General features: G+C 44.6%; 2 protein-coding genes across 3 annotated transcripts in view; both read right to left on the bottom strand.

Moving 5' to 3' along the window:
• Positions 1 to 3,339, bottom strand: part of LOC134741563 (intraflagellar transport protein 88 homolog) — a 46,446-nt gene extending 43,107 nt beyond the window's left edge. The window contains exons 1-2 of the mRNA XM_063674390.1: positions 3,013 to 3,339; positions 1,994 to 2,139 (exon numbers count right to left, since the gene is read on the bottom strand). Of these exons, the coding sequence (XP_063530460.1) occupies positions 1,994 to 2,139; positions 3,013 to 3,225 (359 nt within the window). The 5' untranslated portion in view covers positions 3,226 to 3,339. The remainder of the gene's footprint in view (positions 1 to 1,993; positions 2,140 to 3,012) is intronic.
• A 1,043-nt stretch (positions 3,340 to 4,382) lies between these two features.
• On the bottom strand, positions 4,383 to 13,080 carry LOC134741533 (uncharacterized). Of its 2 annotated transcripts, none has more exons than XM_063674353.1 (7): positions 12,858 to 13,080; positions 12,362 to 12,535; positions 11,154 to 11,461; positions 10,493 to 10,649; positions 9,509 to 9,629; positions 8,373 to 8,506; positions 4,383 to 6,829 (listed from the first exon to the last, which is right to left on the bottom strand). In XM_063674353.1, exons 1-7 carry the CDS (start codon positions 12,978 to 12,980, stop codon positions 6,722 to 6,724), a joined length of 1,125 nt encoding a protein of 374 aa, XP_063530423.1. In that variant the 5' UTR covers positions 12,981 to 13,080; the 3' UTR covers positions 4,383 to 6,721. The 2 variants fall into 2 exon arrangements, with proteins under 2 accessions (XP_063530423.1, XP_063530424.1); XM_063674354.1 differs by having other exon boundaries at positions 4,383 to 6,823.
• Between the last annotated feature and the right edge of the window lie 394 nt (positions 13,081 to 13,474).

The raw sequence follows: 13,474 nt of genomic DNA, 5'->3' as shown, positions 1-13,474 counted from the left end.
AGTGTTACAAGCAAAGATTTAGACAGGAAGTTCTCAACATTTGTGCGTCAGAACTTTCCTCTTGGAGGAAAAAATTATAAGTTGCTTAGATTGTATTAGAACCGAAAATCGACTTGATCCCGAGCGCAGCGAGGGCTGGATACCTACAGGTCAACGATAAAATGGGTTTTTATACTAGTTAGGTATGCTACTCTGCTTTTCACTTTGATTGCGACAACTATTTCGTGTCACTCACGTTTCTTCCTTGCGCTCCTCGCGGCTGGGCAGGTCGCGCGCGGCGCAGGTGTAGCCGGCGGCGCGCACGGCGGTGACAGGCCGCGCCTGCAGTACGTAGCCAGCAATGATCCGTACACACTCACGTGTCTTCCTTGCGCTCCTCGCGGCTGGGCAGGTCGCGCGCGGCGCAGGTGTAGCCGGCGGCGCGCACGGCGGTGACAGGCGGCGCCTGCAGTACGTAGCCAGCAATGATCCGTACACACTCACGTGTCTTCCTTGCGCTCCTCGCGGCTGGGCAGGTCGCGCGCGGCGCAGGTGTAGCCGGCGGCGCGCACGGCGGTGACGGGCCGCGCCTGCAGTACGTAGCCAGCAATGATCCGTACACACTCACGTGTCTTCCTTGCGCTCCTCGCGGCTGGGCAGGTCGCGCGCGGCGCAGGTGTAGCCGGCGGCGCGCACGGCGGTGACGGGCCGCGCCTGCAGTACGTAGCCAGCAATGATCCGTACACACTCACGTGTCTTCCTTGCGCTCCTCGCGGCTGGGCAGGTCGCGCGCGGCGCAGGTGTAGCCGGCGGCGCGCACGGCGGTGACAGGCGGCGCCTGCAGTACGTAGCCAGCAATGATCCGTACACACTCACGTGTCTTCCTTGCGCTCCTCGCGGCTGGGCAGGTCGCGCGCGGCGCAGGTGTAGCCGGCGGCGCGCACGGCGGTGACAGGCGGTGCCTGCAGTACGTAGCCAGCAATGATCCGTACACACTCACGTGTCTTTCTTGCGCTCCTCGCGGCTGGGCAGGTCGCGCGCGGCGCAGGTGTAGCCGGCGGCGCGCACGGCGGTGACAGGCGGCGCGCACGGCGGTGACAGGCGGCGCCTGCAGTACGTAGCCAGCAATGATCCGTACACACTCACGTGTCTTCCTTGCGCTCCTCGCGGCTGGGCAGGTCGCGCGCGGCGCAGGTGTAGCCGGCGGCGCGCACGGCGGTGACAGGCGGCGCCTGCAGTACGTAGCCAGCAATGATCCGTACACACTCACGTGTCTTCCTTGCGCTCCTCGCGGCTGGGCAGGTCGCGCGCGGCGCAGGTGTAGCCGGCGGCGCGCATGGCGGTGACGGGCCGCGCCTGCAGTACGTAGCCAGCAATGATCCGTACACACTCACGTGTCTTCCTTGCGCTCCTCGCGGCTGGGCAGGTCGCGCGCGGCGGAAGTGTAGCCGGCGGCGCGCACGGCGGTGACGGGCCGCGCCTGCAGTACGTAGCCAGCAATGATCCGTACACACTCACGTGTCTTCCTTGCGCTCCTCGCGGCTGGGCAGGTCGCGCGCGGCGCAGGTGTAGCCGGCGGCGCGCACGGCGGTGACAGGCGGCGCCTGCAGTACGTAGCCAGCAATGATCCGTACACACTCACGTGTCTTCCTTGCGCTCCTCGCGGCTGGGCAGGTCGCGCGCGGCGCAGGTGTAGCCGGCGGCGCGCACGGCGGTGACAGGCGGCGCCTGCAGTACGTAGCCAGCAATGATCCGTACACACTCACGTGTCTTCCTTGCGCTCCTCGCGGCTGGGCAGGTCGCGCGCGGCGCAGGTGTAGCCGGCGGCGCGCACGGCGGTGACGGGCCGCGCCTGCAGTACGTAGCCAGCAATGATCCGTACACACTCACGTGTCTTCCTTGCGCTCCTCGCGGCTGGGCAGGTCGCGCGCGGCGCAGGTGTAGCCGGCAGCGCGCACGGCGGTGACGGGCCGCGCCTGCAGTACGTAGCCAGCAATGATCCGTACACACTCACGTGTCTTCCTTGCGCTCCTCGCGGCTGGGCAGGTCGCGCGCGGCGGAAGTGTAGCCGGCGGCGCGCACGGCGGTGACGGGCCGCGCCGCCGCGGTGCCAGCGCGCGAGCTGCCGCCGCGCACGTTCACCGTGCCCATGCGGAACATCTGTGAATGTGGCAAACGCACATCAAATCGCCGTTCATGATGCTGTATTTTTTTAATGAGCTTCTTATTACTAAGACTCCGCTGTCAATCATCTGTGAAAATTTCAACTGTCTAGCTATCACGGTTCATGAAATATATACAGCCTGGTGACAGACAGACAGAAGGACAGACGGACAGCGGAGTCTTAGTAATAGGGTCCCGTTTTACCCTTTGGGTACGGAACCCTAAAAAGTACCTACTTACAGCCAAAGACCGGCTCTCTAAATACCTACCGTACGTACGTACGTACGTACAATAAAATTATATATGCATACCTAACTTAACTGTGGTATATCGCTTCCCGCTTTCATTCCCAATGTTCCCGAGGCTCCCGTTTTTTTTTTGACTTAGATTTTATTCTAGTAACATTCTAGACTCTATAAGTATCGTTTATACAAATTTTTTTACGTTTGACTTTTTGTGAAATTCTTAGTATTAAATTTGTTTTGTGTAATAATTTAATATTATTATGGAATAATATTAACATCAATAAATTGCTCTGATAATTAGATTAAGATAATATATATGTATATATTATTCACTATTCAGTATATTTAAACTGAACTGAACTAACATCTTTGAGACATTTTTTTTCCAATTTAAGTAAAATACGCACAATAGCTCATGTTTAGCGTATGTTCTCCATCACTTACCTATAGACGGACCAAGCTAACTCTGACAGAGAAAGTACGGAAGGGCGAGGATAAACGTTATATTTTCATAGAAACATGACGTTTATGCTGATGATAATGCTGACACTAAAACTTATTGCAGATCTTTGCAGAGTCAATTGGTCCGAGTGTAGGTATGTAGGTATGTGCGCTACGTAAATACCCCAGTTCCCAGCCTGCTAGGCATCTTCCTCCCCAGCCCCGCCGTCCGCAGCGACTCCTGGAAGGCGGCGTCGTCGCGCAGCGCACGCGTGTCGAGCGCCGGAGCCACTTCGTTGAAGCCCGCGTACAGCTCGTCGTCGTCCACCACCATCGCCGTGCGCGGCGCCGCGTCCGTGCCCACGCGCGATGCGCTGTAGTACCGCCAACTCAACATAGCTGATATTATTTGCTTTACAAATAGAAATACCGATATAGAGACTTATTCGAGTATTCGCAAGTGATTGAAGCACAAATAACTCAAACAAATAATTTTAGGTATCTGTTGTGACGCCGTTGCTATGGTAACGACTGTCACAATGAACGTTTTGTTCTCAGTTTTTGTTAGCCAGTGCATGTAGGTCTATGTTGTTCTGTGGTCTATGACCGATTAATCGTCTATTGTTTTGATGTGGCATTTAAGTCTTTTGAGAAGTATGTAGAAATGCAAAATAAGACTGACAATGACAAAGTCCGTTAATTTCAAGGTTGCATTCTAGACCTTAAATTAAGTAACTTTCTCAAAGAAACCGTTTTCTAATTAACTCGATTTTGGAGATAATCAATGATTTATTTTTATCTGATAAGTCCCCTACGAGCGTGTACACTTGCCTTAGGGCCTGTTTACATATTGATTAGTGCTTAGTATGAGTTTATATTCGCTACTAAACGGATATATTCCGAAACGCCATTGTTGGCTAATTTGCATTGAAACGAGTCTCCTTATACCTACAAAAAATATTTTATCGAAATGTATGAAGTTCTATTTTCAAAATATTTTATAATTTAAACCCTATCGAAAGAATTCTTATGCTCAAGTCGGAAGTGCCATAAACTATCCCACGTTGAAAAGAGTAAGGTTGTAGTGTTGCATATGAAGTTGTAATACACAGATTATAGTCGACGAGTAGAAAAAATATATTTATCGCTCATTTTACACGAAACTTTTGCTAGTTAGTTTAAAAACAATAAAACAAATTAATTTTGTAGTTACAAACTATAGTTTGTCAAAGGACTGACTCATTGAACTGAAACATAGACAGAGATAATCATACTATCTTTGTCTTACACTAGTACTAGCACCCAAAAGAAAATGATGAGTATAGGTTTGACAATTTGGTTTAACTATATGTGTAGATAAAAACAATAAACGTACAGTTAAGGCGTATCTTTACGGTATTTGCGTTCATTATTTTTCGGCATTAGTGGCTTGGTTAATGTCTTATTCTTAAAAACTGACACGGTAGAGAGAGAGGGAGACATTTTTAAATATAAAAAAAAATACAAGGAAGCTATAGCAAATAATAAAATTTAGTTTAAATAATAACAACAATCTTACGGTCATCTTTTATTACATGATCACTTTATATTCGTTACAGTCAAGATCCTTCCTTAACGTCGTCACATCAATGAAACAATATGGTAATTAGTTAAAACATTATTAAAACAAATGACTGAGAAAGGGCCATCACAATATAATCACCGGTTGCCAGTATTCATAAAAAACAGAGTTATGGAAGACCCGGAAACAGCGTGGATCATCTAGATACACTAAAATAAAACTAACTCCTTCAACTTCGTTAGAAAATACATGCAAATGGCAAATTACAACCTAACCTAATCCCGACTCGACTTCCATTCAAAATATCAGGTACAAAAATAACTGCATTTAATTTAAACATTTTTCGTCCAAAGTAATAACAACATTTTTGTACATATATACTGATTTCTCAGAGAGAGAGAATAGCTCAGAGAGAGAGAATAGAGTTACTTTGCATTGATTCATCAAGAGTAGTTCTGGCCTTAAAAGCTACTGCCACAGTGCCTCTCAGCAACTATTTGTATTTGTACTCCTTGTTATGCATAATAATAAAATCTTTCAAAAGGCAGATTGAGGACACCGAGAACTGCACTCGTATGTAATGTCGTCCATCGCTCCACAGCCGCTAATTTCAGTAGTACATCGGATTACAACACGTTTAGTGACCCTAAAGACTAGTTAGAAATGCAAATATTCATATTTTTGTACACATTTCGCTTACCATTAAGATAACACCAGATAAAAATAATAGAAAACTCATGTCTCTATTAACAGGGATATGACTTAGATGTTAACAACTCATAGTTAGGATGGCTCCATATAATTTTATGTACAATAGCATTAACAAGTCGCCACCTGGCGACGGAAGCATCAGGCCGGGCGCGGGCGCGGGCGCGCGGCGTTGGCCTCTTATTATATTCAAATCCTTCAGTTTCAGGGAGTAAGTTGAATCAGGCAGAAGTCGGAGAACCGAAGGGATTACCTATGCCTTACGAAAGTTTCAGTTCGTGACAAAAATATCTACATTCGATTATCTTTAATAACAAATGATTTAATTCATAAAATATGAACATCTATAACAATAGTTTTTGTAGAAGAGAACCAAAAAAAGTGAACAGTGAATTTTTTGTTGTTTTAGGCAATAACCTAATTTTTTTGAAAATAACAAATACTTATTTCAAAAATAATTAGGTACTACAAATGGAATCTTAACTTAGCATGAAAACCCTTTAGCTTATCCAAACGTACCCACTGCTCAGAATACGAGTACAACATAATGATTAAACTTTCTTAAATATAGCCTCGTGTATCTGCGCATAGTAAATTATTTATCAATTTATCATGCCGGTTTGTAATAGCAATAACCTATAATTCCGCTTAGTGCTGAATGCTGATTGAGCTTGTCTGATTTTGCGGCAAAATCCATAGATCTGAGACATGCCGAATATGCTTAATTACTTTCGCGATCACCACAAAATGATCTAATACATTAGATACGAACACTTAAATTTCCATACTTAAACATTTTTGCAATACCGAATTATTACTGTGTAAAAAAATCCTTATAAAAACACCTGCATTATACACGAATGGTATGTTACACAAATGTTTAATTGACAGTATTTGACAGAAAAATATAGGCGCAATCTGTTGGGTGTAATTATAAATGTAGCGGTTAAAGCGTGCCACTTTCAATCCGGAGGTTGCGGGTTCAAACCAATAAGTTTTGAGGAACTTATGTACAATATATCATTTGATATTTACCAGTCGCTTGTCAGTGAAGAAAAACATCGTCAGAAAACCGGACTAATCCCAATAAGGCCTAGTTTCCCCTCTGGGTTGGAAGTTCAGATGGCAGTCGCTTTCGTAAAAACTAGTACTTAAGCCAATTTTTGGGATAAGTTTGGCAAGGACCCCAGGCTCCCAGGAGCCATGGCTAAAAGCCGGGACAACGAGAGGAAGATGATGAGTAGTAAAGTTACTTGTGGCGAAGCATAAAGTTTTGGCGTCGTGGAGCAAGCATGAGCTAATTTACCTCGCTTTTTCTATGAAACCTAGTATAGTGTAGGAGTCTAGAATTGATGCCGAGCCAGCGAAAGTTACTCACGTTTTAATTGTGGAGATCATACCAATGTAACATATTTATTTATGGAAATCATTTAGTGCTTATTTTATACATCTTCGAATGATGGCTGGAATATCATGTAGACGGGGGCTTTCAGTCGGCCCGGTTAGGCTACTTAGAGCTCTACGATGCCTACAAATACCCGCGCGAGTGCCGCGACAGGCTCAGAGTGCAGGTAAAGCAGAATGGCTACCGTCGGCTGCAGTGGCGTGTGACCGGAGCGGCGTGTTAGATCTGCGTGCTGAAGCGCGGGCGCGGCAGCTCGAACACGTCGCCGTGCACGGAGCGCGCCAGCGCCTTGATGCTCGCCGCGATGTCGTGCGCGTGCGGCTCCTCCTGAGACACATGCCCTTATTAATATACAGCCTCACCAACACCGGACAGTACAGGGAGTATTCGGCCATTGTTTAGAGCGGTCCCTTTGAGCCTATACTATTAGAGATGTACCGAGTAGTCGGGGAAGCCGTCTATCCGGCCGCATTTGTAGTCGACGACTAGTTGGCAGAAAATACCGATTATTCGGCGCTTTTGCGCTACGAAAAATATGATATAAGAAATGTCAAGCAATATTTACTATACATTTCACAATTTTTAGATTTTACTCATATATTTAAGTTGCATAGTTGCAGTGGAACACGGGCGCGTGGATGGGTAGCGAGCGCGCCAGGTGGAGGCTGGTGGCCCCGCTACACTATGCTGTGCTGCAGGGACGGTACTCACGTCGCACAGTGGATCGAAATGACAAAAAAATTGACATTCGCATTTTTTTTTTAAAACCCTATTTTAAAAAATGCTTTTCGGTTGAAATTGATGTAAGGAATAAAAAGTGTTACATAATTTTTTTTCAAAATAAGGCTTTTTTTAAAGCAGAAAAAAATAAAATCTGTTTTTTTGTATGAAACTGAAAAATACATCCTTGCATCATTTTCAACCGAAAAGCATTTTTTTAAATAGGGTTTTAAAAAAAAAAAGGCGAATGTCCATTTTTTTGTCATTTCGATCCACTGTGCGTCGGTGTCGGGCTCCCTGGGCGCGCGCTGCGGGGAACACGGGCACGTTGATGGGCAGCGAGCGTGCCAGGTGGAGGCTGGTGGCTTCGCTACACTATGCTGTGCTGCAGGGACGGTACTCACGTCGGTGTCGGGCTCCCTGGGCGCGCGCTCGGCGGGAAACACGGGCACGTTGATGGGCAGCGAGCGTGCCAGGTGGAGGCTGGTGGCTTCGCTACACTATGCTGTGCTGCAGGGACGGTACTCACGTCGGTGTCGGGCTCCCTGGGCGCGCGCTCGGCGGGAAACACGGGCACGTTGATGGGCAGTTAGCGTGCCAGGTGGAGGCTGGTGGCTTCGTTACACTATGCTGTGCTGCAGGGACGGTACTCACGTCGGTGTCGGGCTCCCTGGGCGCGCGCTGCGGGGAACACGGGCACGTTGATGGGCAGCGAGCGTGCCAGGTGGAGGCTGGTGGCTTCGCTACACTATGCTGTGCTGCAGGGACGGTACTCACGTCGGTGTCGGGCTCCCTGGGCGCGCGCTCGGCGGGAAACACGGGCACGTTGATGGGCAGCGAGCGTGCCAGGTGGAGGCTGGTGGCTCCGCTACACTATGCTGTGCTGCAGGGACGGTACTCACGTCGGTGTCGGGCTCCCTGGGCGCGCGCTGCGGGGAACACGGGCACGTTGATGGGCAGCGAGCGTGCCAGGTGGAGGCTGGTGGCTTCGCTACACTATGCTGTGCTGCAGGGACGGTACTCACGTCGGTGTCGGGCTCCCTGGGCGCGCGCTCGGCGGGAAACACGGGCACGTTGATGGGCAGTTAGCGTGCCAGGTGGAGGCTGGTGGCCCCGCTACACTATGCTGTGCTGCAGGGACGGTACTCACGTCGGTGTCGGGCTCCCTGGGCGCGCGCTCGGCGGGGAACACGGGCACGTTGATGGGCAGCGAGCGCGCCAGGTGGAGGTTAGCTGCACCGCGCCCGCGCCCAATATGGATGCCTTCGTCGTTGCTGACGTCCACTGCAAAATTACAATGTCACTTTCTGAGCAACATGACCAGGATCATCAGGCGGGCGACCTAAAAAAAGTCCGGCGGTGGCGCAGGTTGAGTATCGCTGCATTAACACTTGCCAACTATTATATCGTGATATTATCACCGAAATTCGGGAGAGCACTCGTGCTTACGTACCTGACAAATCCAGACTGGTTTTGTTGGGGTACCCTCATATTTCAATACACTACAGTCACTACACCAACCAATCTCTCGGTTTTTTCTGAGTGGCTAAAGATGCATGTGGTCGTGTGGTCCGGACAAAATTCAAAACCGGTTAACTAAAAAACAAGACCCAAAACCGGGGAAAATCCGGTTTTACGAAAAACTTTGTAAAACATCATTTCTGAATATTTTTCAGCGCTTTAGGGTTCTAAGTGTTCTAACTAGATGACCTGTTTTACTTTATGGCTCCTCTACATTATCGGCGATGATAGACGATGACTGGCGGGCACGATAGTATAGATAGTGCATACTTTTTTTGCTTTTCAAGGTGAACAGAAAAGACACTGAGCTAGCTGAGCCGAATGACACCCTCTCTGAAATGTGTGTGATTGGTTTACTGCAAATAATTTAATGTTGAATCCAAAAAAAAACCAAAGGTTTGAAATTCTCTTTAGTTAATGGTTCTAATCTGTCTGTTGACTTTGTAGAAACAGCGGCGTTTTTAAGAACAACACGACTCAAAACTGCAGTGGGGATCCCATGTAACTACACTAGCCAGTAGGTTGAGCTCAGCTGCTTTTGCAGTCAAATTATGTCATTATGCAGCCGTGTGATGGCCAAGTCATTATACGCATTATCAGCATTGCACCCGTGCGAAGCCGGGGCGGGTCGCTAGTGTATAGATAAATGCTTGAATATGTAGAAAATATCATATAATATATTGCATAAGTTATTGAGCTTACTGTGCGACTAGGTGGATTTGTGCAAGATTGTCCCATGTATATTTTTTTTTAATTTGTAATTACCATCAGAATCTTCATAGTCATCCTGGTCCGAGATCATGTGGTTGTGCGAGTCCATCCCTTCTATGTCGAAGATATCTTCTGCGTCCAGCGAATCTTCTTCTGGGGGAAAGACCCTGTTGTGCTGTGAAATTGACATGTCCCTTGTAACGTTTTTGATATTTCACGGTTTTTTTCGTAACAAGGTATCACGAAGGTGGGCAAGATATCAAGATAGATATAGATAGGCACCGGGCGCGAGGGTGTGGGAGGCGAGCGGGTGCCCATACAATTTTTCAGAGCTTGAGTGCAAGAGTATTTGTATAATATGACCACCGTGCACGTTTGTGGTGCTGTTGTCTCAACTGACAGACGGATGTTTTTGCCCTTTTTTTTTATCTTTATTTATTTATAGAGGGTTTTAAGTTTTAAACAAATGCCACCCTCATAGTGGCTCTCTAAAAAAACTACAACAGACTAACTTTCACTATTTCTAAGTTGAATGATGTCTTTGACCATATTATAAAGAAGCCCAGCCTCTTCTGAGGCTGGACAAGCCAGAATACTATTGACCCTGCCGAGGTCACCCTTTTGCCACCTTGGCTATGAAGTCTTAAAAGACAGGTAGTTGAGTAAAAAGTTTTTAGGCTAGGTATTTAAATGTTGTGTCATCATTTACTGTCGGATATTGGTGGTCTAGAATTGTCTAGAATACAAATGAAAGATAGCTATAAGTATGTATGTACTTTATTTTACTTGATAAGCATTATGTAAAGTTTTGACAGCATTGTAATAAATGTGCTCTTACTGCTGCTGCTGCTGTGCTGTGAATTCAGTCTGCCTATAATATATTTTTCCTTTTCTAATATGGTTCTTAAATACAAGTCTTTTGTTGCCTTAGTTCAACAGACTATAAGAAGTTCTTTAGCCTTAGCAACACAGGCCTTTTTTTAACAAGAGACAAAGGATTCAGTGACTGCATCACTGCAGCACTGCACTTTCCCTTACCTTAACAATATTCTGTGACGTTTTTTTGGCATCTTTGAATGAAGACAGTCTTCTTCTCTGAAGTGGAGGTAGCTGTGGTGAAGGGGGTCCATTGTCGAGGGAAGTGTCCACCCGGAAGCCGTCTCCGTTCAGGCTGTCTCGGGTTTTGCTTACAATACTGTAAATTCAAACATTTTCTTTTATTGACCTTTTAATCAATTAAAATATACATTCACATAATTAAGCATGCACTTGAATGACTTTAAAAGTGTATGTAGTTCCTGTAGTATGTAGTAGGACCTGTAATTAGTCTTAAGTTAATTGATGCCATTGTATTATGACAATTAACCAGTTTATATTTAAGTTACATGCATGAAAGTTTGTAGCATATACTATAAATTAAATACGTCAATTTACATAATTACGAGTCTTAACAACATTTAACTACATACATTTTTTGCAATTCACCCTCATATCAATGGCAGCAGTTTATATTATCATAAAGAATTTCATTTTATAGAAGGTGGCTTTCTAATTTATTCAAAAAAATATTGATTCCAAAGAAAAGTAAGTTTACTAGGTTTAGGCTAGACATTTAATACTTGTCTATACCAACAACAATAGTACCTTAACTTTTAAAATTAAATAAGGAAACAAGAAACTAGCATAATAGGTGGTGTACCTAGCTAATATCTTGTGATCCCTTTGTGCTCTGTCTTTGTATGCTTCAAACTCAGCATACTTTTGGTCTCGGAACTGCCTTACAGTATCCTCAATGGCTTCAAGCTGCGACTGCAGGGTCTGCGTGAGCTGCTTGCTCAGCGTGCCGATGGCCTGCTGTGCCGGCTGCCAGCCTTTCTTATCACTAACTATATTGTTTGTGTCCACATTCTCTTTCATGTCTAAGCTAGTTACTTCTGGCACAAGTAAGTTAAAAACTGGAGAAAAATTGCTTGTCTTCTTAACATTATTTATTTGCTCTTGTGTGGTCTGTAAGGAAACAATTAACTAGTAATAAACTAGTACATGTAACCTAGTTTAAAATTGCATAAAGAGGTACTATTAAAAAAAAAACAAATTAAAATATTTTGTTTCGATAGCTATAAGGTTCGGTATTGAATACTCTCAAAAATTAAAGATATTTGCGTATTGTCACAGCGATGGTTTATTTGCAACTAAACTGGTTTACATAGGCATCGATATTAATCTAGCGGGAGACATGCATGTGTCTCTGTGCGTATATTTGTCTAAACAATTTAATAAAATAATTTGATTTGTTCCCAAAGTTGTGTTTACTATTCAAGTTTAACAAAAAAGAAGCATTCTAAATTTGAAAGAAAACTTGTGTTTTATTTTTTTTGAGTTTAATACTGGCAATAAAGAATTAGCGCTAGAGTATGTTAAGCTAACTGTGCACCAACTTGAAGTGAGGCAGTTTCATTATAAACATCATAGGATATTTTCATAGAAATTTGACATGCATGATGACATTTCCTCCTATTATCATGCAATTCATGCATGGCAAATGCTGTGCAGAGGTAGCTTGGTCCAACTCTAGGAAATAATCTGATGCTTCAATCTTGCACCATGCATTGTATCAATTAGGACTTTCAGTTATTTATTTATTTATTTAATAAAATACAGAGTATTCTTACAATAATCATAGCCCCGCAAAACTCAATAAAGAGTTTGACTGTGGGGTCATCAGTCTCTAGTTACATATGTACTTAACTTAATTTTATAGTTGTGCAATTACTACAAAATATTGAGGTAGTGTATTTTTAACATAGATTGTGTGGTTTGTGTTGTATCTAACCAGGTCAATCATAGAGGTCATTGTGATTCAATGAAGAAAGGCTAACAGAGACGGAAATTAATATCTATACTAACTTGTGTGGCTTTGGGAATGAGAACAGTACTAGGCCTGTCCTGTGAGACGGCGTGCGTGACCTGCCCGCAGGCCAGGCAGGAGTGCAGCATCCAACGGCCCACGCCTCGCTGGCACACCAAGGCTGGTTGCACCACTTGACTCTTCAGGGAATTTAATGGCGTTGAAAGCAATTTCTACAAAATTAAATTATATTATTTAGTATCCATTGTTGTTATTGAAAACATGTGTTTTATATACAATACAATAGCGAAACTACAAGCATTTCTAATTCAAAAGTTTTCTAAAGGTATCCTGCAAAGCGAAGCTGATAAACAGCACCCGACTACGAAAATAACCTTATTTTAACTGCAATTACGCTTGTCGGTGCCGTATATTTTATCGAATACAAAATGTCAGGCGGTATAAGATCATGATACTAGTTATATTCGGTATTAATTAAAAACAATAGTTCTTCATAAAAGTCAAGGTCAATACATGTTTACCGACGGTACCTACCTCACTGAAAAAAATATCCCTTTGTTCCGTGGGTGATAACTCCAATTTTTTTATATCTACATTATCTTCTACTTTATCACTTCCTAATGTTACATTTAGGCATTTACAAACACAGAGAGCCATTATGACTGAAATGCGAGGATCGTTAATGATCAAATTTGTATAAAAAATACAATCGTAATTTGTACAAAGTAGTCGGGAGATAGAAATACATACAGCACACACACACACAAAACAAGTTTACTCCGTCACACACACCCGATTTTATTTTTATGTACCAAAATAGGCATACATGCACATATATAACGCGGCACGTTTTTACTGTTCTACTTAAAGCACAGCTGATCAAAGTATATTTATCTCAACATTTGCTGCCAACATTGAGTTTGCTAGAATGGAATGGCATTAATTAAGGCCAAGTTTTTTTCTGACAAAAGCAATGCAAAACGTAAAACCATTTAAGACATCTTTATATTTTCGTTAAAGCCTAACATACTACCGCACCGCACCGGGACCTTGGTGTGGGACCAATACCAATGCGGACACCGTGACCTTGGTGCGGTGCGGTAGTGTGTTAAGATTTTAGTGTCAGCAGTTTTCAAAGCAACTTATACTAG

This window comes from Cydia strobilella, chromosome 5 (genome assembly GCF_947568885.1).
Source record: "Cydia strobilella chromosome 5, ilCydStro3.1, whole genome shotgun sequence".
Classification (NCBI taxonomy): domain Eukaryota; kingdom Metazoa; phylum Arthropoda; class Insecta; order Lepidoptera; family Tortricidae; genus Cydia; species Cydia strobilella.
This window is presented reverse-complemented; position numbering and strand designations above follow the sequence as displayed.